At 35.3% G+C, this 26,774-nt stretch overlaps 1 protein-coding gene across 1 annotated transcript in view; it reads right to left on the bottom strand.

Moving 5' to 3' along the window:
* The window catches only part of CNTN5 (contactin 5), a 672,212-nt gene that overhangs the window by 177,066 nt on the left and 468,372 nt on the right, over positions 1 to 26,774 (bottom strand). Inside the window, exon 8 of the mRNA XM_067289747.1 lies at positions 6,835 to 7,038. Within this exon, the coding sequence (XP_067145848.1) occupies positions 6,835 to 7,038 (204 nt within the window). The remainder of the gene's footprint in view (positions 1 to 6,834; positions 7,039 to 26,774) is intronic.

The following is a 26,774-nucleotide window of genomic DNA, read 5'->3' as shown; positions in this document are numbered from 1 at the left end:
TTGTGCTGAAGTTGATGTAAGAAATCTTTGACAGACCTGCTTTTAAGCATCTCTGGACATTATTTATTTATAAGACCATTCCTTTTTTCCAATTGTCTACCGATCATCTAGGTGAGCCTTACAAAAGCTATTCAGAAACCTGTAAATACTATTAATCTAAATGTGTACTGAGAGGAGGACCTAATTTTCACAGGATTTCTAATTATTTTGCTGATTGTACATTCACAGTTCTTGAAAAACCTCATTTCTCCTACAATAAATGACATAAATGTTTGTACTTCAAATCTGACCTTAAGCTCCATTTTTCTTGAAATCCACACTATTCTTTTAAGGGACCAAAACAAAATATTTCTCCTGTTCAGGTACCAATAGTGTTAAAATGGTTGCAGCATGTGGAGAGGAAATTTTCATTTGGTTCTAATCAATTAGGACACAAGCTAGTGCTATTCCAATATTCATTGTTATCCAATTAACAGAAAAGATCTTACTAAATGGGAAATGCCTTTCAGTCGAAACTCCTCACATAACCAAGCAAATACAAGCATCCATTATTTCCTCAATAATAACGACCAAACTAACACTAGTGTTTCTCCTCCATTAGCAAGGGCTGTTGAAATGCCCATTATTTTTGAGCCAACAGAAACAAATCATCCTTGTTATAAGCTTACTACAGTCCTAACCCCAAGCTAAAGGCCTGTTCTTCACAATCAAATTATTTCACTACGCTGACAAGATCACCAAACTGACAAGCCATTCTTATGTGAACACTGTCATATCCCACCATTGCAAAGCAAGCAGTCACATGTGAATGTGTATCTAAGATCCTGGGACAGTAAGACATGTAATGTAAGATATGACCATTCTTAACAATCTGAAGCCATTTGCAACTATAAAGATTATTTTTGTCATCACTTTGCACAATTCTTAATTAAGTTGCCATTAATTATAATATTACCAACACACTTCTGTCTGAAATTTTAATAGCTGCAGTTTCATGCAACATCATTCCAGATACTGAATTGATCTTAGAGAAATATTCTTTCTCCAGTTAGTTTATTTTATGCTTTTGACAGTATTCTATGTATGGATCTGTTAACTCTTTGTGTAACAGTTTCAAAAATCATCAGAAGGATAAGTGAAACAAGAGAACATGGTTGCAAAAGAGAAAGAAAAGTGCAAAATGGTACGGGGAGGTATCTAGAATCTTAAATTACTTTAGCTAATTAAAAAGAGCAACAGCTTCATTTCTGGCAGACAAAGTTCCTGCAAGCTAATGGGACAATTTAGGAGTAAAACTCCCTGAATGGGGTTATCTTAACAGAACTCTTAACTGAACTTTTTCCCACATCCCTCCTCAAATAATCCTGTGGGCTCAGCCCATTTATATTTTCAAAAGACATCCTAGGCTATTCTTGCTACACTTTCTTTAGACACAGTCTTTTGCAATTAGTGTATTTGAACTTTTGTGTGCATTTTGATAATGCACTTGAGCTGTGCTACAACCCCCACAAAATATTCTGCAAAGGGTTATTGAATGAATGCTTTTGGTAAGCTTCCTGCTCACTTCCAGATATTCACTGAGAGTTTTAGGTGTAAAGACCACTGGGCTGCCTGTAACAGATGGGAACTCAGAATGGAAAGAAACATTATTATTGGTGGAATAAACTCCCCCCCCCCAAACTGTCCGTATATGTATATGTATATGTCCTTGTTTTCCTGGTTTGTTAAAAGGATTACACTTTTTTTTTAATCCTAGGACATGCATCCTGTTGCTTTTGACAACCTTGCTGTGGGACCAAGGCACAAGAGCCAGAATGAAACAGAAAAAAAAAAGAAAAAAAAGAAAATGCCTTTCAGCCAATGTAGGGCATATTTTTATTAGAGAAAATGTAGAGATTGTGGGAAGTCTTTTATTTTCAAATGCATAATGACTCATCACTGAAATATCTCACTATAATTTTACAGGACAAACAATATGTTCAGTACAGGATTAAGGGCTGTCCAGGCACATTGCGATTTCAGCAACTTGCCCCTGGAGCAGGCGTTGCGAACTCTGGCGGTCTCTGTCAGACCATCAGCTGCATGTGCTGCCCGTGTCTGTCTACCACGAGAAATCAAACTGGCTTTTACACAGACAACATGGATCTGCTTGAAAAAACCCAAGTGGGCTTCTTTCAAGTTCTAGTCCCATCTTGGAATGTCATGAGGAGTTCCAGCAGTTTCCAGTTAGTCTTGCATAGTTGTATGGATTGGCATTCTCAGAACGTGAGAAATGTGGCTGGATATTTATAAGTTAATGATCTTGCAATATAACACATAAGAAAGAAGCAGCCTACAAGGCCAGAATATCCAAACTACCTGGCAGGATTAAGTCACAGCTGGGTAAGTGTTTTCAACTCCCATTACAATGCAGACATATTTTGTGTCTTCTAGAATTTAGTCCCATATGAACAAATGCATCAGAAGACAAAACCAGGAATGCAAGTAGAAAAAAAAATCTGTGCATTTTTGGAAAAGGAAAAATGATAGGTTCATAAAAAGGTCAATCTTTAGGCAAAACTTTTTGATGCTAATTATCAGTTAATTAACAAATACCAGCATTCTTAATGGAAACAAGTAGCCTATGTCTGTGAAACTGTTAGGTTTGCTCTATTCCATTAATTTATATTTATTATTTATTAACTCTGTACCCGGTTCTGGTCTTTTAAATGTTTATTTTCTGCCATTGGGGAAATTGTTATTACTTGTTCCAAATTTATCGTGATGTTGGGAAACAAGTATTTCCAATATATCCCAAAGGTAAACCTGAGCAAGTACATACAGAACACATTCCTGTAAAGTAGGAATAAACATCCTTAATACTTTGATATCCATACTACCTATGACTACCTAATACTATTAATCGCATGAAGAGTCTCATCAAAATCTATAGAATTAGGGCAGACAAAATTCAATTCACAGAACTATAATGACATTGAAAAAAAATTATGAAGGCCTGGCTCTGCATTCAGTTACATAAGAATATATGTGGTCAGATACAGTGACTTCAGTTGAGTTAGTTTAGATTTGCTCTAACAAAACACACCTCTGGTGTCTGGAATGCTACAGGTTTTCTATGTTCTGGAAATTTCACTGCAGCAAAAGAACTGGGCACTAGCAACACAAAAATAAAATGAAGAACAACTTAATTCTCTCCTGTAATAACGTTGACGTTAACATCTTTTTAAGAAAAGTAAAAACAAGATAAAAAAGGAAGAGAAACTGGAATGAAAATGTGTGGACTTGAAATAACTGCCTTATGCTATCAAACATCAAATGTTTTATACTCCCTAGGTTTCTATTTCCTAAATTTGTGGAGGCTTTCTGTTGTTTTTATTAGTCAAGACGCTTTATTGCTCCCAATCAGCATCCAAGCTTGGAAAGATCCATTTTAACAACCCTTTTTATTATTTGTAAACAGTTGTTAAATAATTCCTCAAAGTTTCTAATGCATTATAAAGGCAGTTAATGAAATGGTGCATATTTTTTTTCTGATAAAACTTTTTATCTCCTCAGATAGAATTCTAAAGTATTTTTATAACCCAGTTTGAGTGAAATTGAATTGTATGAAATGACTGATTGTCAAGGACATCTGAACAAATGATGTATTCATTTTATTCAGAATCCATTGAAGGACTTCTTGATGTTTTTATTTAATTTGCTTCATATCAAGAAGCTAAGTTCCCCTTTGAGACCCATCACTAAAGAAATAAAAGATTAATAAAAGGCAAGGAAATTCCTACATTCTTGTAGGGTTTGATAGAAAGCCTTGATATTACTTTGCTTCTTCCTCATAGATAAATACAGAGCGATGTTCTCATAGGAGTGTTTTGTCACAAGCTATCCAGTCCCCTGGGAATAGCTACTGTCTTACACCCCCGCCCTCAAAAAAAAAAAAAAAAACACACAAAAAAAGCAAAAAACCACCTCACACACACAGGAACAATGATAAATATATCAAGTAGGAGACTTTCGAAGTAATGTATACATATGTCCAATGAATAGAAAATACATTTTTTTTCTTTATATATTTCTATTTGTAAAAGCTGTTTAAAAGTACAAGTTCTTTCCATTGTTTCCAATAAATGTGTTGACTGTGTGTGATAAATGCTGGCTGGTATGCCAAGCACTAGAAGTCAGGAAGCTGTATGATTTGGGGACTTAAGTGAATGTTTGAAAAGCAATTTGAAGTGATTCAATTAATTTTATAATGCAAATGCTTAACAAAATGTAAGCCATATTCAAAATCACTAGCCACATAGTGGTAAGTCAATTTTTAGGTACAGAGATGTTTGTTCTAATGCCATCCTAAATTTCTCATGTGCTTATGATAGTTCACCCTCAGCTCTCTCTGTTTTCACAAATTATTATTTTCTTTAACTGTAATGAACACCTTTTCTTCAGCAGCTATATTGTCCCATACTCTGGAGTATAATGTATATATATACATTTAAAATTCTACCATCAGCCTTTACTATTTGTCACCGAGCAAGGGAATATAACCTAAAGCAACCTGTATCAAAAAGGAAAAGAGCAATATTATTAATTGTCTATTTTACTTGCAATTCTAGATAGATTTTAAAAGGCACATATTATTGCATTCTGTGGAGAAGGTGAGAAGGTAGGTATCCTAAATAATGGGACCTGGTGGCTAAATCATAGAATTTTCCTTAATATTTTTTTCAAGGTAGGTTTATGGAGACTGCAAGGTTAGGTGGAAAGGTCTGGGGTTGCACTGGGAAGCTTGCTCAGTCATACAGGAAAGCAAGCAATTTACTAGAGAGTACCAAAGAACTCCATTTTAATAAGGGGGCTTTTCAAAAATCTCAATACATAAAAATTAAGGCATTCATGCCTGGTAGAAATGCATGCACGTGTAAAAAGGAATTGAGAAATTGTTCAGGAGCAGTCCATCTATGTGCAAATGTCTCCCCCTTATTCCAGCACTGTTTAGAAGGTTGGATTATCACAGTTGTATGACAGCCAGTCATGAAGCACAGACTTGCCTGAGGCTGGTATACTACCCACTTGACATTTAGGAAAATCTGCACAGTTTTCCTTCACAGATTTCAGCTCTTAGCTTTTGTTGTAGATTGTTGCCTTTATCCTTATTTGCTCTCTCCACTTCTGATATTGTAATAAGTGTGCCTATACACTACTAGTACATTATGCATAATTAATCATCTGTTGAATTTCTGCATACACTTGGAACCCAACAAAACCATGAAAAACTATGTTATAAAGGAACAATAGTGTAAGATATGAATAATAAATATGACATAATAAAATTCTATCTTCTCTTGCCAGAGTTTCAACTGATTAAAAAGATAGTCACTATTTTTTCATTCTCAAAGGACTAATATTGAAAAGATCAGTGTTTCTTTTTTTGTTAACTCAATAAAACCAAACATCTAAAACTCAGTAATTAGCATAGGTACTAAACAAGGATGAATAAAATAGGAAATGATACAGTAAAACATGCAGCTTTTTGTTGCAGAGGACTCTGTGCAGACATGTAAAGTTTCAACCCAGTTATCATGAAGAAAGATTAACTTAATTCCATTCTAATCTGTGAACACAGTTTTTACTTAGTCTGTTAAACCAAGTTATCTCTATTAAACCCAATCTTTGCAGTGCTACTACAGCACAGGGATAGTCTCAGTGCTAGAAAAAGTATGAGTAAGACAAAAGCCTTAGACACTCTCTCTCTCTCTCTAACTTATACAAGTATGAATTCACATATGCTGAATTGTTGAAACGTATTTCTGAAGAGCTAGAAAGCATCCTTAAATGTGGAATATCTTGGAAAAAGGAAAATATAGGTAATTTTAATAAAATAAAAACAAATCTTTTGTCTACAAAAGAGCCAATAGCACTGTTGCCTCTACAGGCAACTATTCTAACAGTTTCAGATACATATCATTTATACTGAAATATGGTACTGCTCCGTAAGACATATTATTGAAAGATGTTTTCTTTTGATTTTTGGAAATGCCTCAGAAACTCTAGTTCCTAAGCCACTTTTCAAAAATAAGATTTAGGTATTTATTTCCCCCAAAATTGTTGCAGATACATACCCTGATGAAATTCAAAAGCACTTAGATAACTATCTATCATCGTAATCAAATCACTGTGGTGTTCGTAGGTGGTGCTCAATCAGGACACTGAATTAGAGCATAGAAGTATTAGAAGTTTTTAGTATAGCAACGGGGAAAGTTACAAGCATTTAGGGAATCTATTCAGCTGTCTAACCATGTGTCTTGTGTCATCGGAGATGCCCAAGGGCATACCTCTGGGCCCCCAGCTGCTGGTCTGTAAGGGCACAGGTCTCCTTTATGTCCTGTGTCATACTTGCCAGTCCCCTGTGGATGTCTCAGATGCCTGAGGGCTTCTCATGTGCCACTAGCTGCCTGTGCTTATGCAACTGAGCTGACCCCTAAAGAGCTAGACGTTACTGAGAAAGCAGATTTGCTTCTCTCTATATCAGTGTTGATACACCAGAATAGCAAAAAGGAGTAACTGTTCTAAACAAAATTTTTCAGGAAGTGTCAGATTACACCTCAAATTTTGCAAGTCTAAATATTCTCACAAATGATAAATGTTTTAAAAGAATCTGTCTCCGTGGACACTTTTCCATTGCTGATTGCTGCAGTAAATGCATGCATATATTTAAAAATGATAAAATCATGGTTCTTAAATTAGCTGAAGTTTGTAAAATAGCTTAACTGTCACCCAGTATTTTTGACTTAGCATTTTTTTGTTCTATTTGGTAACCCAAAATAATGCCTTGCTTACCATCATTTCTCAGTGTCAAAGGTGTAGGAGGACTCAAAACTCTGGCATTTGTCACTGTGTTTTTTACCAAGCATATGTAGCTGCCAACATCAGATGTTTGCACCTTGGAGATGTAGAGATTGCCTGTCTCTTGAGAGATGAAACGTCTGCTATCTTCTGCCACAAAAGATGGGAATTCATTAAATACCCAACTATAGATGATCTCTGAAAGAAAACAGAAAAATAAAAGAAAGCAATTATAGAAAAAATGTTGTGTATTGTTAACGGATACACTCAGTCTATTTTCAGTAAATTGATATAAATAATCCAGAAAAATCAAAAGTTAAAGTCTTTTAAACTTTTTGTTTGTTTGCTCTAGAACTGAAGAAGAGGACTTTTTCTTTCCTTGGGATTTTGGAGATGGCATAGGCACTGAGCCCACACATTCCCCGGAGGACAGAATTTGTTCAAGAAAATTACTTAAATTATTCAACAGACTCAGAAATCATCCTCAAAATGTTATATAATTTTCTTTTCTTATCCTTTGAGTTAAGCCAGAAATAATATACAAAACACTAATTTCTCTACGTGTTCAACTTTTCAGTGAATGTGATGCTTCCTATAGAGCTAGCGATGACTTTTTCATGTGTGTGGATAAACAGTTTTATTCTGAACATCTGTCTTTTTTTCAAATCAACAGATTCCAGGAGTTGTTCAACCCACCTCCAAGATGCAGACTGCTTCACTAGCACAGTAAGTTACGAGCTTTTAGACACTAATTGGTTGAGTGACTATTATCAGCTTCAGCAGTAATATGAAGATAGCAATCTCCCACATAGTAGTCTGGTTCTCTCATACACTTATTCTCGTTATACTAACAATGTCTTCTTGACAGAAAGTTAGCTGGAGAAGAAAAGGATCAAAGGGGTGAGAGGAAATGCCTCAAACTTTCAAATTTTCTGAGTGCCTTGCTTCTAATGATAGGAGAGGGACTGGTACAGTTGTTCATGGTACCAGAAGTGTGAAATACATTAAAAACCTAACTAAATATATGCCACTGCCAGGTATGCAGTTTGACTCTAAGTTTTTCCAATTAGTTGGTTCTTTCTGTTCTTATGCTGTATCGTTCCCTGACATAGGGTGGTCAGAAAGGAATGGAAAACCATGCTGACCAGTTTCTCAACCAATGTAAACCAACAGTGCAAGCAGCCATGTAAAGGAAAAGGATGATTTGGATTAATTTTGAAGAAACCCAATCTAGTTTTGAAGTCAGATGAAAATTTTCACACAAAAAAACATAGTAAAAAATGCTGTGTTAAAGGACTAAACGTATTTAGCAGACAGTATGAGAAAACTTTTCCAAACAGACAGTTAAGTTGCACACATTGGCTTTTTGCTTAAAGTCCTTTTTCAGATTTAGTTGTAATTCTGAGTGGTTACACAGGACCCTAAGGTATTCAGGGCTCACAAAGAGCACTCAGAATGCTTGAAATTTCCTTCCTCTTCTGTTATGTTTCAGGCAAAATACTAAATAGTCCAAAATAATTCTCGCTGAAAATTTCTTTGCCACATTTTGCTACGATGTCTTATCTGGCAGAAATGATTCATGACAGCATAAAATGATATAAAGTGATGATGAACATACAAGTTCAAGTAAAATGCATAGGTTTTAATTAAGACACCTGTTACCAATTCAAATGAAAAGCAATCAGTCTCACTAATTGCTTTAGCTTAGAAGTAATTCAACCCAAATATAAAGCAGTCATCACTGTGGGTTCATTGACAGTTCAAGTAGAAAAGAATTTACTCAATCAGTACCCTAAAATACATCTAATTAATTATTAATTTATTAATTAGAACTACTGCTAAAAAATGGATTTCAGGCAATAAATTTTTGTGACTTTGAGAAAATGGAATACTTGGTCTTAGCTGGTGCTGACTCAGGAGGGATATTGTCATTTTGTCACCTGCCAAATAATTTTTGCTGTCAAAAACAGAGTAATGGATGAATGGGTAGTGAGAAGAAAGTCATATGATGTCTGCCAAATCTTTATCCAAAACTCAAACTATTTATACTATTAAACTGCAATCTATGTTTTCACTTGTGCATACCTACAGCTTCTGTGCTTCTGCCAAGAGCCCAAACTCCAAAATATAAATAGAAATGCTAACAACTTAGCTCCTGAACACTGTTAGCGCATTGACATTAAAGGTATTACTTACACTTTTCATTTATAAAAATAAAACTTTGGGAATACACTTTCAAAGACCTGAAGACTTTGGACAGGGCTTGGGAGGCACCTGAATGCTCATTTGAACTGATCTGGAATTCTGAACCCTTTATTTGCAGGTGAGAAGCCCCTTATGCACTTTATGAAGTTCCTCTTCTATTAGACCTGCACAAGGAATTCAGCAGACTCTAAAATATAATTTTGAATGTTATGTCTATACAGTCTGCATAGACTTCAGTGGAAATATACTGGTCTCATGGAAACTGTGAAATTCCCACTGCCTGCTTTGCAGAACAATTGGAAACAACCACAGCTGGCTTGGGATCTGGGGACCCAACAGTCTTCAGCTGACAGAAATAGATGGATGATCTTGCAGAAGTGATTTTACAAAAGTGTGTTAAGGGAACCACTGCAATAATGGGAAAATAGCTGTACTTGACACTGATCCATTGTACAAATCTCTCAGATTTCTAAATTTGTAGCCCTGGTAGAGGATGAAACACTAGCTGGTTTTCATATTCTGGGACTCTGACTGTTCCCAGTTTGCATGCCAGCAAAATTAAAATGTAGGGTTCTTAAATCACGTGATAGCACGTGAAAGTTGTTCAGGTACAAAACACCTTGTTTTTTTCTTTTTTTTTTTCTCCTGAAAATATTGTGCATAAGTGAATACCCTAGTGATTACAATGAAATCTAAAGGAATAGTTAAGAAAGAGAGAATCAATGTTTTAAAACATTGCTGTCTATTTTTTAATTTTAACATTTGTCTACAGTACCTGCACATCAAAATATTCTAGAACAATGGTGAATATAAACGTTTCACCAGTCCAGCATAGAAGTAAGTGTAAGCTACAAGAGAGGTCTTGCATTTAAATGTTCGCACAGTCCCCCTCTTACAAAATGGTAAACTGTGATGTTTTGAATTTTTTGAAACTTAGACCAAGATCTCTAAGACCAGATGAAAGACGCTTTCACTAGACCTATTTGTACACAGGTCTCTGCAGTTGCTAGTAAACTTCAAGCTTATATTTTCTTATACCGGTTTACATCAAAAGATTTTAGACACAGTGTCAGTAGACTAAACAGAGAACACAACAGTCATTGTGTTAACTTTTTAATATCAGTCTAAGTCGCAGAGTTGCATCTCAAGACTGAGAGGAAAATAGCACTGAATCTGAAGCAATTTTGAAGCTAAAAGTCATTGCTTCCAAAATTTAAATAGCCAAACTACACCTACAATTGTAAAATATAGAAGTAATGACTCTAGATATGAGAAGAACTTAAATATGACCAAATGAATGGTTTCTCCATGCTGTACTCATTTTGCTTTCAATAGGAAGAAAAGTTTCAGTGAAAATAGAAAACCATGAATACTACAATATACAGAAGTTCAGAGTATTTTTAAAGAACATCTACAGAGCTTATTTTTTATTTTTATGGCCATCTATTTTATTTTTAGTATGACATCTCTGCCAAAACCACAAAGATGATGCAGAGCCCTTTCTGGAAATTGCAGTTGATTGCCAACAGAAAACAAACTTTTATGTAGATATTATTCATCAATACACCCAGAAACAAGAGTTAAAAGGCACAAAAATTATGAATTACAGACGCAGTTGTAAATTGGCATTCTCCTGTGGCATGGGATGAAGGAATCTTCTGCTAAATGTAAGTTCTGTTATACTCAAAACTTTGGTGTGAAAATGATTTAAGTCATTTTGGTGATGGCAAAGCTGGCATTTCTTTTAATGAATGATCAGCCATGTTTACAGAAAAATCTCTCCCAAGAGCTTTGTGTCTGTTTTCTGAAGGTCATTTTAGAAAGCCTTCCGAACGCCCAACTTGTTTCTGTGTTTTATTAAGGACTTTTTACTGTGCTATGCGGGTGAAAATCTGGGTCACTCGATGATAAATTAGTGAGAAGAACACATCAATCTCCTGCCAAGATGAATTTATGGAGTGAAATTTTGTTTACTATTATTTCTTAAATGATTTTAGTAGATTATTTTCTCCGCCTCACAACACTAATTCCTAAACTGTCACAATTTGACATATTCCCATAATGGATAAAGCTGGAATACTGACACATCAGCATTTTTATTGTGTATTTGGATTTATCTTTCTGATGCAGAAGATGTAACCATGGTGATGCAAAAGTCTTACCACCATGTGGGTCACAAAAAAATAACCCCATAGATGTTGCAACAAGAGTTGTAGTGGAGACATTCAGACATCACCAAGCATTCACCTTATGCTTGTTAATGTCTGAATGCTTTTCAGATTGTCTTCAAGGCTTTTCTCTTGAGAAATTGCTTGTTTTATCTTCTTAACATTTAGATTTGGGATAGCCTTTTCATTAGTCCTGTCAGCTAAGCAGTATTGCAGGTGGCATGTGCAGCTGTGACAAGAAAATCACCATAAAAACTCCTTTAAGGCCACCTAGAACCTCAATGTACAGTCCATAACAATTGTTAAATAATGCATTTTTCATTGCTTAGAGACAGAACATACAAACACATCCCACAATTACACTTTTGCTGAGTTACAGTATTTGCACCAGAAAGAAGTCTGTTTTGTGTCTTCTTTTTGTGATACAGTGGGAAATATGCTAGTCTGTGTCCTCTGGGATCCAGTTGGGAAAATATATTTCTCTTACTCTCTGTTTAGGGTTTTCTCTGATTAATCCAATTCCACAAGATGGCAGTACCTGATGAATAAACAGTATTGATTCCTCTTGACAGCCAAAATCTGAAACGATCTGGGAGTTTTAGCAGTCCTGCAGAAGTTGTTCTTTGTTTCTGTTCTTCTCCATTTTTTATTATAGAAAAGCAGCAAAAAGTTCACTCAGTATTAGGGTCTGAATTTACTGTACATAGGCATAAACCATGTAATTTGCCTGCTGGCTTTGCTTTACCATTCAGAAATATTCAGTTTAAACAAAATAAGTCATTGGGAAAAATATATGCCTATATCTCCCTTGCTGAAAATACAAAATCTTATTTTATCTCAAGCCTAGTTTTAAACTTCATCATCAGACTTGCTATTCAGGTATTCTGTGTACCAGCCACAAAATATAAGAGTGCAATATGCTGCAGTCTCTAATGATGGACTACACTTCACATGTGGGGGGGGTGGGGGGTGGGGAAGACTTCTTTTTAGCTAAGATGAATGGTAACAATTGGTTGTGCCTCCATCCTCCCACCGCAAGCAGATAAATAATTTTGGTGCATTTCTTTGTGCTGCTGTAGCTTGTTATCAGTGCTCATTAATCCTCCAAGAAAATATTTAATGAAGGTAATTTATTTGTTGCATTGTAATACACCCATATAGGGCAAACAGATATTGTCTATTTATCAACTAGCAATGAAATTGCTTCTTTTCTGCTCTGGGGGCTCCGTATCTACTGCTCACTTACCTGAAACAAAATTTTACCAATCACATATTTGTCTTTGTTCAGATTTAATTACTGTGATAAATCTTCAAGTATTTTCTTCGTTATAACCATTTACACAGCCAATAACTAAAATATGATAGGAAAGGTAAGTGCACTGTAGGGACTGATTTTGTATTCGGAAGGTACAAATATTTTATTGTCATCACTAACACGCACAGCCTAGGAAATCTCATTTATACATTTGACATGTATGAAACGTAGCCAGTCATTGAAACCTATATACAGGACACTCATGAAATCTCTTTCTCATATGTATGTTCTTTAAAGTGGCTATGTGGCATACAAGAAAAACATGGATTTTAGGAAAAGAAGCTAGCTTGTTATGTGCATTTGTTTATTATTGGTATGACTTTCATATTTAAAAAATATTCTGTGTTAGAAATAATCAAAATATTGGGATCAAAAGGACCTCAAGAACTTCTTCAGGCCCTTCCTTTGCCCAGAGGCAAGATCAAACAGATATTGCCAGCCAAGTCCTTAAGAATGTCTAGTGATTTAGATGCCTGAATTTAGATTCCAGATTAACCTGTTTCATTGCTCAGTTAATAATTATAAAACCTTACTTAATTTTAGTGTACATTTCCTTTTCTACAAAACTGTTTATTACTTAATCAACATATCCCATTAAGCATATAAAAACACTTTATTGCTAATGTTAAACTTTTACACTTACTATGGTAGACTATTCCTGGTCTGCATTTGTCTTCTGTGTTTGAGGCTACATTAACCCAATTCCTTTCACTTTTCCTTAGAAGTCATGATTTCTAATCCTTTAGTCAGTTTTATTGGTAACTTTTCTCCTGCTTTTCTGCATCTTAGAATTTAGGACCCAAAGCTAGACATGGTATACTTTTTGAGATGTTAACATTGTTAATAATTAGAATAATAATCTCAGATACCCTATAGGTGACCCGTCCCCCATTACACCCTAGAATACCACTAAGTATTAAATTTTCTATAGTTTACATAATATATTTATACAGTTTATTATATATATACTATGTAAATTATATATTATAGTATACAATATTTATATAATATAATTGTTAATTAAGTACTAATCAGTTATTCCTCTTTTTCTATCTGTATAGTTGATTTTTTTGGTAAGTGTAGTACTTTGCATTTTGCTGAATTTTGTGTTACTAATTTCAATCAATTTCTCCAATTACTGATCTTTTTGGATTCTCATTCTGTGCTCTTCAAAAATTGTAGTATCTTGCAGCTAGGAGTCATTCACAAATGCTAAATATAACTTTCTTTCCACTAGCCCACTCACACTTTCAAAGATAAAAATTATTTTAAGTTAGATATGATTTGTTCTTGACAAATCCATACTGTCTGTTTCTTATCACCTTATAATCATCTTAGTGCTTACAAATTGAATGTTTAATAATATGTTGCAGTTAGTTTCCAGAACTCAAAGTCAGCCTGATGATGGGCCCTCCTTTACCTTTCAAAAAAGAAAAAAAAAGGAAGTTCAATTTTCTTGATATATTTTGGAATAATTTTTGAGATACCAAATTCTCAATAACCTTTTCATGTAAAGGAATGTTTGGACATGCTCTAATTACAGAATGTAAGGTTATTTTATCAATATATATTGTTGTCTTAGACAAGTAAACAAATTATGAAAATAATATAAGCTTATGGAAAAAAGCTGATGGTCAAAATAAATAAATTTTTGGTTAGGACTGAAAGAAACTGATCAGGGAAGCAGAATGTTGGGAAAAGGAATCTTTGATCAACAAGGCTGATGACCTACGAATAGGGAATTTTAAAAATATTTCAAGACCCCAAAAAAGAATTCTAATGATGGGCTTACTATTGATATTTATCTATTATTAGGTAGGAAGGGAAATCAAAGTTAATGAATTTAAATCCTGAAGTGCCCGATATAAATTGATGTTCTGCCTTTTATACCACAACAAGTAATGCAGATGTCACTGTATAATGTTGCAATATTTTCCATAGAAGCAGAAAAAATTGGATGGCAATAAAGTTAAACAGTCTAAATAAGCATCATCAGAGAACTTCAGTTCAGAATTTAAGAATTAGCTATGCAGCTTTTAATCAACACTACTGATTTTATAGAACTATTGGAACATCAGCAATTTCCAGAGACAAGAAAAAGAGCTAATTTTATTCCAGCACTGAGGAAAGGTAATCAGGAAGACCCACATCATTATAGGTTCATCACCTTCAATCTCAGATGAAATAATTGAATGACTGATATGAGACTCAATTAATATCTAATTTATCTATCTAAAGAGGGAGATATAATGATCAGTATTGGAGGAAAATAAATCTGGTCAAATTAACTCAGTATATATATATGTATATATATATAATTGATAAAGACTGCAAAATTTATGTAATAAATCTAGACCAAATTTTTATAAAAAACATCACTGATTATTAAAAATTGGAATGAAACAAAAAATAATGTTGTACATTGAAAAGATTAAAAACTGACTGCAAACCACAATCAAAAAGATTAGTTTTGATCTTGTTTTGGAGTTCTTAGTCCTCTACTGCTGAACATTTTATATCGTTAAAAAACCAAAACAATGCAGCTGTAATCATTGATTACAGGAGATATAAAACTTGACAGTGAGAAATATCCAGGACAAGTCACTGATAAACTCTGATTCGGATTGCCCATTATTCTTAGAAACTTTTTCTGATAGATATGATTTGGATACTCAGTAACACAAGATGATTACTTCTTAATAATACAAACGAACCAGAATTTACAAGCTGTTCCTAAATTTCTGTGGTAATGTCAATAACCAATGCCTGACTAACCAACTATTTTCCTCATATGAAAAGTGTAGCATGGCAAAACACTGAGCAAACTGCTTCATGCTCAGGAAAACACATCACTATAGAATACTTATGTGAGAGAACAATTTTTGTTCTCTGGCAAAATGTCCAACAGTACTTAAAGAAGTTTTTTTTCCCTCTTTTTCTTCTCTTTCACCCTTCACTTCTCTCTTTCAGATCAGAATCTTTATCTGCTCTGATACTTGAGTTTTCCTCCATTTTAATGCTATTGGTGTGATAGTTACTCCTGCCCCATTTATTTTACGTACATCTGCTGCAGGAGTGAACACAATGAAAAATCCTACTCCACAGTGTTACCTGTTGTGAACCCCAGCATCCTGCACGCAGGTGTGTTGCTGCATTACATGGGAGTTTAATTTTACAACTACTGCAGAGATTTCAGTAGATGAATGCATTTTGAAGGTATAGCATATTTCCTAGTTTGAATTAGGACATCCATGAACACTAAGAAGGGAATCATGGCAGGGTAATGATGTTCATCCAGAGCTGTGGAATATTTCTGTCAACTGTTCCTTGCAAGAGTGGCATTCTATCTTTTCCATTTGAGCATCCTTAACAAAAACTCAGCATCCCTAGCATTCCTAAACCCAGCATTTATCAACAGAAGCTCTGTATAAAGATTTCTGTAATTTGGCTGGCAATACTCCCTAGTACTTGCGTTTTCAGAGTATCAGTCTCTCCAAGGGTGTATATATACGTTTCAATTTGGCTTTTTGTACTTCCAAGATAGAAAGCAACTTAAATTTGTCACTTAATCCCTCATTCATCTTGATTCCTAATGCCAGACCTTCCTTAATGATCCTTAATAATCCTTATTAATAGTACCAAAAACAATGATTTAACAAGATTTAATTTCAGGCTTTAAGGTACAGAACTGAAAATGGAGGGCTACTGCAGTTCTAGTTTGTACTTAAAAATAGGATCTTTCCTGACGGCCTTATGTACTCTTCATAGGAATTCTGTCAGCAAATCTGAGGATCCAGAGTTCATGGAATCATCTTTGTATGGCTGCACATACTGCACTTAAGGTACATCTCACTGCCTCTCTGGTCTATATTCTCTTGGTGCTTGGTTTTTTAATATAATTTTAAAGGCTCTTGCTAGCTTAATCTACAGGTCAGCATTTGGTGAATTCCCCCATGACTTATACCTACTCAGCCGTGACATTGTATGACTGATGGGTCTTCCTAGGGCCTGCCCCCATAGTATTTATTGTTATAAGATCCCAAAGAAAGGGCAGTAGTATTATCATCATTTTTTATATGAGAAAACTGAAAAAGTTGGAAGGACTTCTCAGCAGTCATGAATCAAAGCAAAATCTCCACTAATACATAATTCTCTCAGTTTTTAGCATTTATTTCCACTTCTCACCAGCTCTTTTTACATCTACAAGAAACACCAAAACAACAAACAACACCCCCTTCCCCCAAAAAACCTTTATAATTAACTAATCCTTATGGAGCTTTGTAGATGAACAGCTGAGATAGGTAGTTACCCCCTTCATCCTCCCTCTGTTTGCTGAACTGATTTTCAAATGCTAAAAAAAAAGTCAGTATAAATCACATAGTGTCCCTCATGCTCAAGGTCTAGTAGTCAGTTCCTTCCAGGTGCATTTTCTAGGCTTAAATGTACCAAGGAGTGGGTCTTCCATCACATCTTTCTGAAGACGATGGAATATGTGAACATATGGTTCAAACAGTAACATGAAACCAAATTTGTAGTCCCCAAAAGACATTTTTTTGTTTATTAAGAATGAAAGTGACAGGTGATTTTTTAATCTCAATTAAAAAAGAAAGTGCAGATGAAGAGGGAGATACATGTCACATTAGCAAACTGCCTTGGAATGCCAATAACACTGTTCAACCATGTTGTACAAATAAATCACTACAAATAACCCCATCAACAATCAATCATTTAGAATTTAACAGTGTAGAGCCTGTAACTCTTACCTGTTTTTACATATAGACAATACACAGTTGAGTCCCTGTGTACATCGTTCTGTGCTACTGGAAACCCATTGAACTTCTTCCATCCATCTTCTACTTGTCACATAATTGTTATTTAGAGATAATACATAGCCTTCTGTTGTCTTACTTCCAGCCTAGGGCAGTGTCCCATGATTATAATCTCTCCTCCTCAATCCTTTAGCAATAGCTGTCAAAGTGACACCTGATGTGTCACAGTTTATATATATATCACATGGAAAAAGAAGATACTTTTCCAACTCTCCCTGAATTTTTTTGTTCTAAAAGAAATGCCAATATTAAAGGAATGCAAACCACAAGCAATTCTACTCCCTCCTGTGCTGAGTACGTGTATAGTTTTCATAATACAAATCATCTTTTCAAAGCCCTTTTCATTTGAGATATGAAGTACGATTTTTTAAAGTTACTAGATATGGACTGCAAATCATTGCAATTGTAGGCTCATGAAATTTTCTGTGTAGACTTGAGCCAGTCACTTGATTGCTATTATTCTCTGTAAAATGGAGTATTGCTCCTTCTTTCCAACCTGCACTTGCCAGAGCTGAATAAAAACTCTTCAGAATTGAAACTATATGGTAGTTTGTAAGATCTGTGCTAAATTCCATTTTATCCACAAAATTCAATGCCAGCTAAGTTTCTAAATACCTCATTGATAAGATTCTGAAGCTGAGATATCTTAAATGGGACTAATTGTAAATTTTGAAAAAATGTGTCCCTTTCAGAATTCTCAAGCTGGGCATGTGAAATTTGAAGCATCTGAAATGGATCACTTTTGAAAATTTTGATATAGCTTCTAAAATTTGGTGACTATGGTTCTTAAGTTATAGGGTTATATTCAGACACCTAACACAGCTGTTCTGATACCTGCTTAGCAAGCATGGGAGAATGATTCAGAATATTTATATTAGCTATTCAGGCTTACAAAAAAAAACAAAAAAAAGGAGAAAAGCAGATTCAGAGGTACTAAGCATCTCTCATCTGCAGATGTGTTCCTCCCTGACTCCACTGACTAAGTAGGAAAGTTAAGGACTGCCCACTGATCTCTTACTATTCTGGTTTCACTGTTCTTTTTCTCTTGTTGTTTTTTCTCACCAAAATTTGCAAAATCCCTAACCCTTTCAGTTGCTTCACTAGCCTTGCCCAGGATTTTACTCAGTATACTGCCTCAAGGTGGAAAAGTAGGAAACATGCACAAATGCAAATACACAGCATGTACATGCAGAAACACAGGCCACCACCTCCCTTTCTGAGAGGCCAGTGGGAGCAGAAAGGGATACATCTACAATTTTCATAAGCATATGTCTAACTTTCCCCTGTCTCTTGCCTCTCACTGACCTTTTTTTGATTGTGGTAAATGAAAAATGGATGGATGCAGCTTCTGGCAGTTTGCTATAGTGTACTCAGCAATAGGCTTCAGCCAAGCTTTGGAGCCCTCTAAAAGAGATGAGCCTGAGCCTGTTTATTGCCCTAGTGAGGTCCCAGATTTCTTTCATCTGTTATGGACAGAGTAGGCAGAGCTGAGTCCTGCTGGCTGGCAAGTCCTCCTGAACATCAATACTAAGTGGAGAAGGTTTAAGCCAGTCTACCGTCCATCAAGACTGATAGAAAGATCTCAAAAGTAGGGATTGTGGTGTTCAAATATCAGAAGTAGGGACCCCGCCACCCTTCACAGCCTTTTATCTTGCAATAGAATTGGGGTGACTGACCCAAGGTCTTAAAGGACCCTGTGGTTCTGCAGAAAAGGCCAAACTGAGACAGACCCTTTACTGATATTACCTATAGCCTTCTTTCCTTTCTCTGCTTCTTCATGAATTTTCATCCCTCCAGTCTCCAATGGAAGACTTAATTATTGAAAGAAGAAAATACCATGAAAATAACACTTCAGTAAACCAATAAATGAAGTGAAATTTTCTAGTGACAGATTCTCTACTGTAGGATAATAGCATCATCACAACAGGAATTGTATTAGCTGGCTAATGAAGTCATCAGATATGATTTTAACAATATTGGAACATAGCATGAGAACAGAGGAGATGATAGAAATAGGCAAGCAAATTATCAGCATTAAGAGTGGTATTAATTATAACCTTGTTAAAAAGATGGCATCGTGACCAAATAAAAGTCACTGTTCCACTGTTACTATTGTGGAAAACACCTTTTCTTGTCAGAAGATAAAGGTTGCACATTTGCTACTGCACAGTGGTTCAGGTTTGGCTGTAATCGTTCAAATTTTAGCCTGAATTTTATGACATTATGCTTATATCTATTCAATCTTTTTCTCCTTGATAAAACCATGCAATTGCCTTTAAAACCTTTGCTGCCAAATTATAACTACCTTCATTTCTGTTACTATTGTATTGGAAGGAAAAAACATGAACTGAGTAGTGACAACTGGGATTTGAATGGATTAAAACATATGTGTACAAATATGGACAGTATGCATACCCACACCCATGTATATATTTATAAATAATTTTTAGTTTCTTCTTCAAAAAAGAAAAGCGAAAACTGAACACCGAACTGAGAGTTGCTTCCATACAGCCTCTTTAACCTGGACCAGATTAAATAAAGCTTCATGCAAATCCATGGCTCAGTAAACACTGCAACACCTCAAATGTTTGTAAATTCACCTTCATAACATATAAAATAACAAATCGCTGAAATTTTTCATACAGAGAATCTCGTTAAAAGCAGCTTACAGAAGTATACAGAAGAAAATCTTTTAAGATTTTCCCACAAGAGTAATGGAGAGAAAGAGCTAGACTCCAGAGCCTTAGAAGTAAATCATTTCTCATCTCTTCCTTCCTCTTATCTTATGTTTCCCCTTGTTTCAGCTATTTTATCAGCATTATATTTCTGGCATCTTCTCCTTAGTTATATTGATTAACATGTGTTCTGTCTTTCTCGCTATTCTTTTCTGTGGTGTGTAGTAGAGAGGTAACTGAGATTAATTAGGGATTTTCTCTCTTAAACAAAATAGACTTGCTGATATTTTACTAGCTGATATGTTTGTACAATGTTATTGTTCCAGCTACCATTTTCGTAAAACATCAGAACTAAATAGTAAATGGGTTCTAATAGAAAGGATATTATGAGTGGGTCAATTCTGTAGGAGCCCTATACCAGTTAATGGCTGTATATTATTCAATCTTAAATCTATTAATGTTGGGTCCCTGCTATTTTAAAAGTCGTATAGCCTGTACCATAGAAAAAGTTTTTGCAATTCTGTCTCCTACTATACAATAACTGTTGCAGAAATCTTGATGTGAAACCATGAACATACATTTCTGTTAAACCTGGCAGGATAATGGTGTCGTGTTTAATCACTAGGCTGTGGATTTCCTGATAGTTATGTCTAATTTGCTGGGACATCTCAGTAACCGGCTAGTAACTTGTCCCTAGGGAAAAGGAGCTTGCCCATTACAGAAAGTTTCCATCATTATTGTCCCATTTGTCAAGCTCTAGAGAAGTAGCCACATATGGTGGTTGCCTGAAAGGCAAGATAGCACGAGTTTGAGGGCCAACATACTCAATGCATTTTTAAAATTAATTAATCTCCTGTGCTTCCTCCCTCTTCTCCTGGTATCTCCTCTCACTTTGATTGCCCTGAACTGGCAGCTGGGGTAATATTTGTCGATGCTAGCAATGTGTGAAACAACAGCACACCTCCCTTAAGCGGACCTTGTCAGTGCTGCCCATTCTTCTGGCATCGTGTGCTGGCTTAATTGGGCAAGGTCAACCCGTTTTCCTGCACTAGATTTTCATAGTCCCTGGGGGGAAGAATGGTTCCAGCGAGTGATCCAGTGGGTCTAGGGCCAGTAAACTTTCAGTGCCTAGCATAGCTTAACACATTTTTTGATTTAAGAATTATAAATGTATTTAAGGGCTGCTGATAACATTTGGAGAAGTTCTAAAAAAACTACCAAACTGCAAGTTCCTTGAGACAATTTACTGTAATTGGATGGGTAATGCTTTTTCTTTAATTTAGTTACTTTTCAAACTATTTCTTAAAAAAAAAATCTAGAATTTTATATAAAGAAAGTGAATAATAACTATTTATCCATATTCCTCTTATAAACATGTTGGCTAGAATTTGGGGCACATTCAGATCTTTAAAATGTAATTAAAATCTGATAATAACATATTGCCAACAAACTGGGAGTATCTTGTCCTGTCTCCTCATTGGCAAACATAGTTTGCTGCAATGCTACCCTACAGAAAATTCTACCATTCCAAAACTCTTAAATTTCATATCCTCAAATGCATGCATTGCCTTCAACAAGATTGAGGAAGGAAACACTAGAAAGTGCCCCAGGGAAGTCAGCAGCAAAATTACTGGTTGTGCATTGAGTAATGAAAGGACCATAGAAGAAAAAAAGGAGAAGTTAATTTTGTTTGTTTATTCCGTAATGAAAACTACAGGCATAGTCATCAATCAGTTGCACAGATAAAGAATACAGATTGCTATATTGAGCCATGTCAGGGGCCATGGACTTTCCCTTTAGTGATAACTCACATGGCAATTAGCATTATTAGACAGGAAAATTTCAAAAGCTGCCTCAGAAAGCTAGTAAAAGTGATAAAGTAGGGAATGCAAGAGATAACATCTCTGTGATTTTTCTAGGAAAAAATATGGGTGAGGAGAGGAGATGACCCCATGGCATGGTCATTAACCTAGAATTAGGACAGGAATGTAGAGTGTAAAGGACTGAGTACCTGTCTCCTAACTTTTATTTTTCTCTCATTATTGAAAAATAAAATTCAAGGTTTGTTAGCATTCAATTAAAGTCAAAAAAAACAAAAAATAGAACCTAGGAGGAAGGTGCGGGTATCCTTCAACTCATGATAGCCAACTCATTCAACTCCTAAGTGTGGCTCTTGAAGCAGTACTTTAAAAACATTTTATATCTACATTGTGATAATTTATTTGTTATGGGCATGAGGAGAATGGACAGACAAATTATACCATCTTCTCTTGTATATATGACATATCAAGGTTTATTAAAGAAATTTGTCTAGTCTATATGGTCAGGAACTATTTTCAACATTGTTTGTTAAGTGGGTTATATCTTATTTAAGCATTACACTCCAAAAGTGAATTTCAACAGGTGAAGAAGAACATGCTATGGCATGCATTTATAAGAAAAACAAAAGTTTAAACTTTTCAAAAGTTTTAGAGTTAACAAAAAATTTAAGACGTGTGTCCTGTATGTTCTCATATAGATCTTCCCACGACAGGCAACTCTTTGCAAAGTCCAGGACGCAGATTTGTCTTTCATTCTAACATTAATATAACACTCTTACGGAAATAAATGAAGTGGTCCTCTAAATATTACTTTTGCCAGAATAGGGAGAAGCATGAGGATGTTTGACAATTCTACCTTTCCAGGAAGCCTGGTAATTAGGAAGGGATTATAGTTATGTCTGGTGGTGGAATGATATATTTGCCACCACCAGTGTCACAAATATAAGCTCTACAAACTAATAACGAAAGGTACTGACCGATGAAGAAGTTCTGCTTAGCTTAAAGGAGATGGATGCATGATGTGTCCAGCTGACCTTTTGGGAATACTGTGAACGGACAGTGCTTTGATAGGAACCAGTTGTTCACAAGGAAGAGGGGAAATGTTTCTCCTACACACTGCTTTACTAGAAGCAGGATGCATATTATACAGCTTCCTATGCTAAAGTTGTCCACAGATTTGAAAAAATATATCATAGAAAAGAACTGTATGTTAGTTAACTATTTAATACATGAGAATTATACTGATGTCACAAACCATGGTCAGGAAGAAACCTCAGCTGTAGTGACAAGTTAACATGATGGAGTAGCACATAGTCTTGTCTACAGAGTGAGATGGAGATTCAGAGCTCTAAGTTCCTGCAGGTCTCCTATGATTTTGAAGAAATCAGTAATGGCTAGATTTGCTTAAAAACTTAAACTCTAATGCTGTGCACTAAAATGCCATGTTACATGGCAGGATCTTGGGACTGATTCACATCCTTAAGACAGGCGCGTGCCCTTCCTATGAACAGAGAAATTTAGACACCTGTGAACTGCGTTCACAAAAGCCAACTTAGTAAGCAGAGAGAGCCAGAAGGTATATGTACGCCTTTAAAACAGACTGTGGTGCAGCCTGCATGCAGATACCTAAACTATCATTAAACAAGTTAATAAGCATGCTGAAAGCAGTCTAGCCCAGATATAAGAAGCTTGTTATTGTAATTAATTTGCCTGGAGAAGTCTACACCTCTGTACTTGAATGAGGTCATTTAGGGCCTGTCCTGTTCTTTCTATGTATAATTTGTGCAGTAGAGGCCTAATCTGGGAAGTTCTGACAGGAGAACATGTTTATCATTCGAACATAGCTGAGCCATTTCTTAAATCTTGTTCCTTCAAGATGATAATTCTAAGCTGCAGAGAACTCTTTATACCAAACCAGATTCCTCAGCCAAGGATTTTCTTCTAGAGCAAGGTACGACAAAGTTGTCCATTTCTAAATAGAAGGGATGTTGTGAGACTAAATAGATTATGAAAGGCTGAAGTGTTCTCAGGTGTATACTCATATTAATATCTGCGATTACCATCTAGTATTTACTATAATCTTCCTTAGGCATTAGCGATACAGTCTAGAGCCAGAAAATCTGAACTACTGCCCTTCAGCTGGATTTGGTTTCCTGCCTGTAGTCAAGGTAAAGCCCAAAGTTGCAGCTTTAATGCAAATATAACTTTCGTATTCCTTTTGCAGAGTCTGAGTAGTGTTTGGTTTGTATATACTTCCAAAGTGCTTTTCTTTATACTTCCAAAGTATGCAGAGATAGGAACTGAATAAACTGAAACACACACACACACACGTGTGTATATATATATATATGTATGTATGTATGTATACATCTATACATGTATATGTGTAAATATATAAGTAAAAAAGCAGTTAAAAAAAACCCCATTATTTGACTTACTTTTTACAGATAATATGAGTAAAAGGACAGCTATGTAGGAAATAAGAGAACTGGGCAAAGCTTCTTGGACCTTGATATTTTAAAGAGTTTTGTTATAGCAGCTCACCATTTTAGCAAAATACTATGCAGACATCCAGAAGATGCATGGGAAGTACTGCGATTCCAATAGCACTGGCATTAATCGTCTCCCGTGACACATTTCTCATGAAAGCTACAGTTTTATAACATTAAATGGGAGGCATAAAGATGCAGCCTATAACACAGTTTCCAAACTGAGTAAAATCAGATTTGTCCTTTAGAAAGAGATAAAAGAGTTACAATTTAACATCTGTAGAGATGTTATGTTGAAAGATTATGAAGTAGTGCTTTTTTCCAGGCGGTTGCATCCCTTTGAGGCAGGAAGGAGCATGCGTCTGCTTTCCATGATTGCAGAATGTAGTATATAAACACTGCTCTAATTCCAACAATAAGAATCTTCATTCTCTATTAAGCAGATACTGAAAGCTTTGAATAAAAGCCTTAAAAAGCTCAGCTGATAGTATTAATTCAGAGGAAAAGATGTAAATCTGGGTGAAATCTTCCATTCATTTTTAATCTCACTATAGTAAGCCTTGTAATTAAGATGATTAAATGACTGAATAAAACCCTGTATTTGCATCCTTTAGAATGCCACAATGAATAATAATAATACTGTGTATGGGGGGAAAAAAATCAGCAAAGACCTTTCTAAATGGAATCATCAAACAAAACTTGTTATTTAAGCAGCTGGTAATTAATGATCCTCTCACTTACCAAGAGCACCTAAGAGTTAACTCTCTAGAAAACACACCTAGGAGAAATAGCCAATGAAAAAAAAAAAGGATCAAATGTGTTGTTTATGAATGACCAAGTTATTCAATATGGAACTATGAAAGTATTTCACAAGGGACAACTGAAAGGTTTGCAAAGAAAAAAGAATTAATGTGAGAGCTTCTGGAGTAGATAAAATTGTATAGGACTCCCAAAGAAATGAGAGGAAGCATTTTTTGGAATAATGATCTAGGGAAAGCAGGATTTTAGAATCTCCTGGTGCCTGTTTGTCTCAAGGAGAAAAGTGTCTGCACAAAATCAACATCTAGGCATTTTACTTCACCATTCAGAAAGGGGAGAGAGTACCTCTCCTGAAAAAACTCCCTCATTTTGCTGTTCAGCTATTTCTTAGCAAAGATGACAACAACTTAAGAAACTTATTTATTAAAACCAAGAGATAATTCTCTCATGTGAACTGCACTGCAGATGTTCTGAATATATTTCAGGTGCATTTTTTGCTTATTTCCTCTGTAAAATATTTGGACAACAATCTAATGAAAACCTACATGAATAATCTATATATATGCCAAGACTGCATTTGTTTGTTTATTTATTGCATTACCTCTTGATAATATATCAAAGCATTAATAAACAGAAATCAACTCTCTCTCTCTCTCTCTCTCAAACTTGCTTTCCCAAAAGAAACCAGTGTAGTATTTTTTAAGTCACAGGTGCTTTGTAAAGACATTCAGGTTTTTCTAGAAGAATAGCGTTCTGTAAGAATGGACTGTAGGTATTATTCAGTCAAAAGTATTTACTTTATCTCCCATTTCAAAACATGTTAATAAACCCATGTCTCTTTTAATATAATGTTTTTTCACTCAGTCATCTTTCTTTTCCCACAATGATATTGTCATTTTTTAAAAGGATTCAAACCTCAGGCAAGCTTATAAGTAGTTATTAACTTTAGAGGTTGAGGAATGGGATTCTATTGAAGGAAGAATTGCTTGTGAGATTGCGGAGAATGACTAGATTTGATATCGTATCATGGATTTCTCTCCTGGGATAGTAAATAAAGATTATTTCTAAAGGTGCTGATCAATGTAGATAAATCAATATAGCTGAGTTTGTGGTGTTCATTTACAAAATGACAGAATGTTTTTTCTGTCAGAAAACATCCTCCTAACTCATGGTCATGTTAATGTTAGACATTTATGCACTCCACGTGAACTTTAAGCAATATTTAACATAGATATACCTTCTGCCACAGCTTGGTATTCACCTAAAGGTTTGTCTCCCAGATTGTTTTAAGTATCAAATTTTGTTTAGGCTACTACAGAAAACAATACCATCTTTGAAAATCAGACCCAGAAACTAAAATGGACTATCCAGAAATAGGATGCTCTCAAAAAAGACTATTTTATATTTTAGATGTTACTGTGCACAAATCCTTGAAGTTTCTCTGCTCTGCAAAAAGGCTTTGTAGCGATAGTACTGGGGGAGAAAGGAAGTTTCATAGTCACTGCTTAATTTCAGTGCTGAGCTCACACCCTTCCCCCTTGCTGTTCTGCCTTTGTCCACAATTCTCTTTTACAGACTGACTCTGATCTCAGAGTATGCAGCTCCTCAGTATTACACAAATTGGGGGCTGGAAGCAAAATGTGGGCGATCCTGCCTGTTTGCCATCCCTCCGGG

The sequence above is a fragment of the Apteryx mantelli genome, chromosome 1, assembly GCF_036417845.1.
Source record: "Apteryx mantelli isolate bAptMan1 chromosome 1, bAptMan1.hap1, whole genome shotgun sequence".
Classification (NCBI taxonomy): Eukaryota; Metazoa; Chordata; class Aves; order Apterygiformes; family Apterygidae; genus Apteryx; species Apteryx mantelli.
Note: the sequence above shows the minus strand (reverse complement) of the source record. Positions and strands in the feature narration are given on the sequence as shown.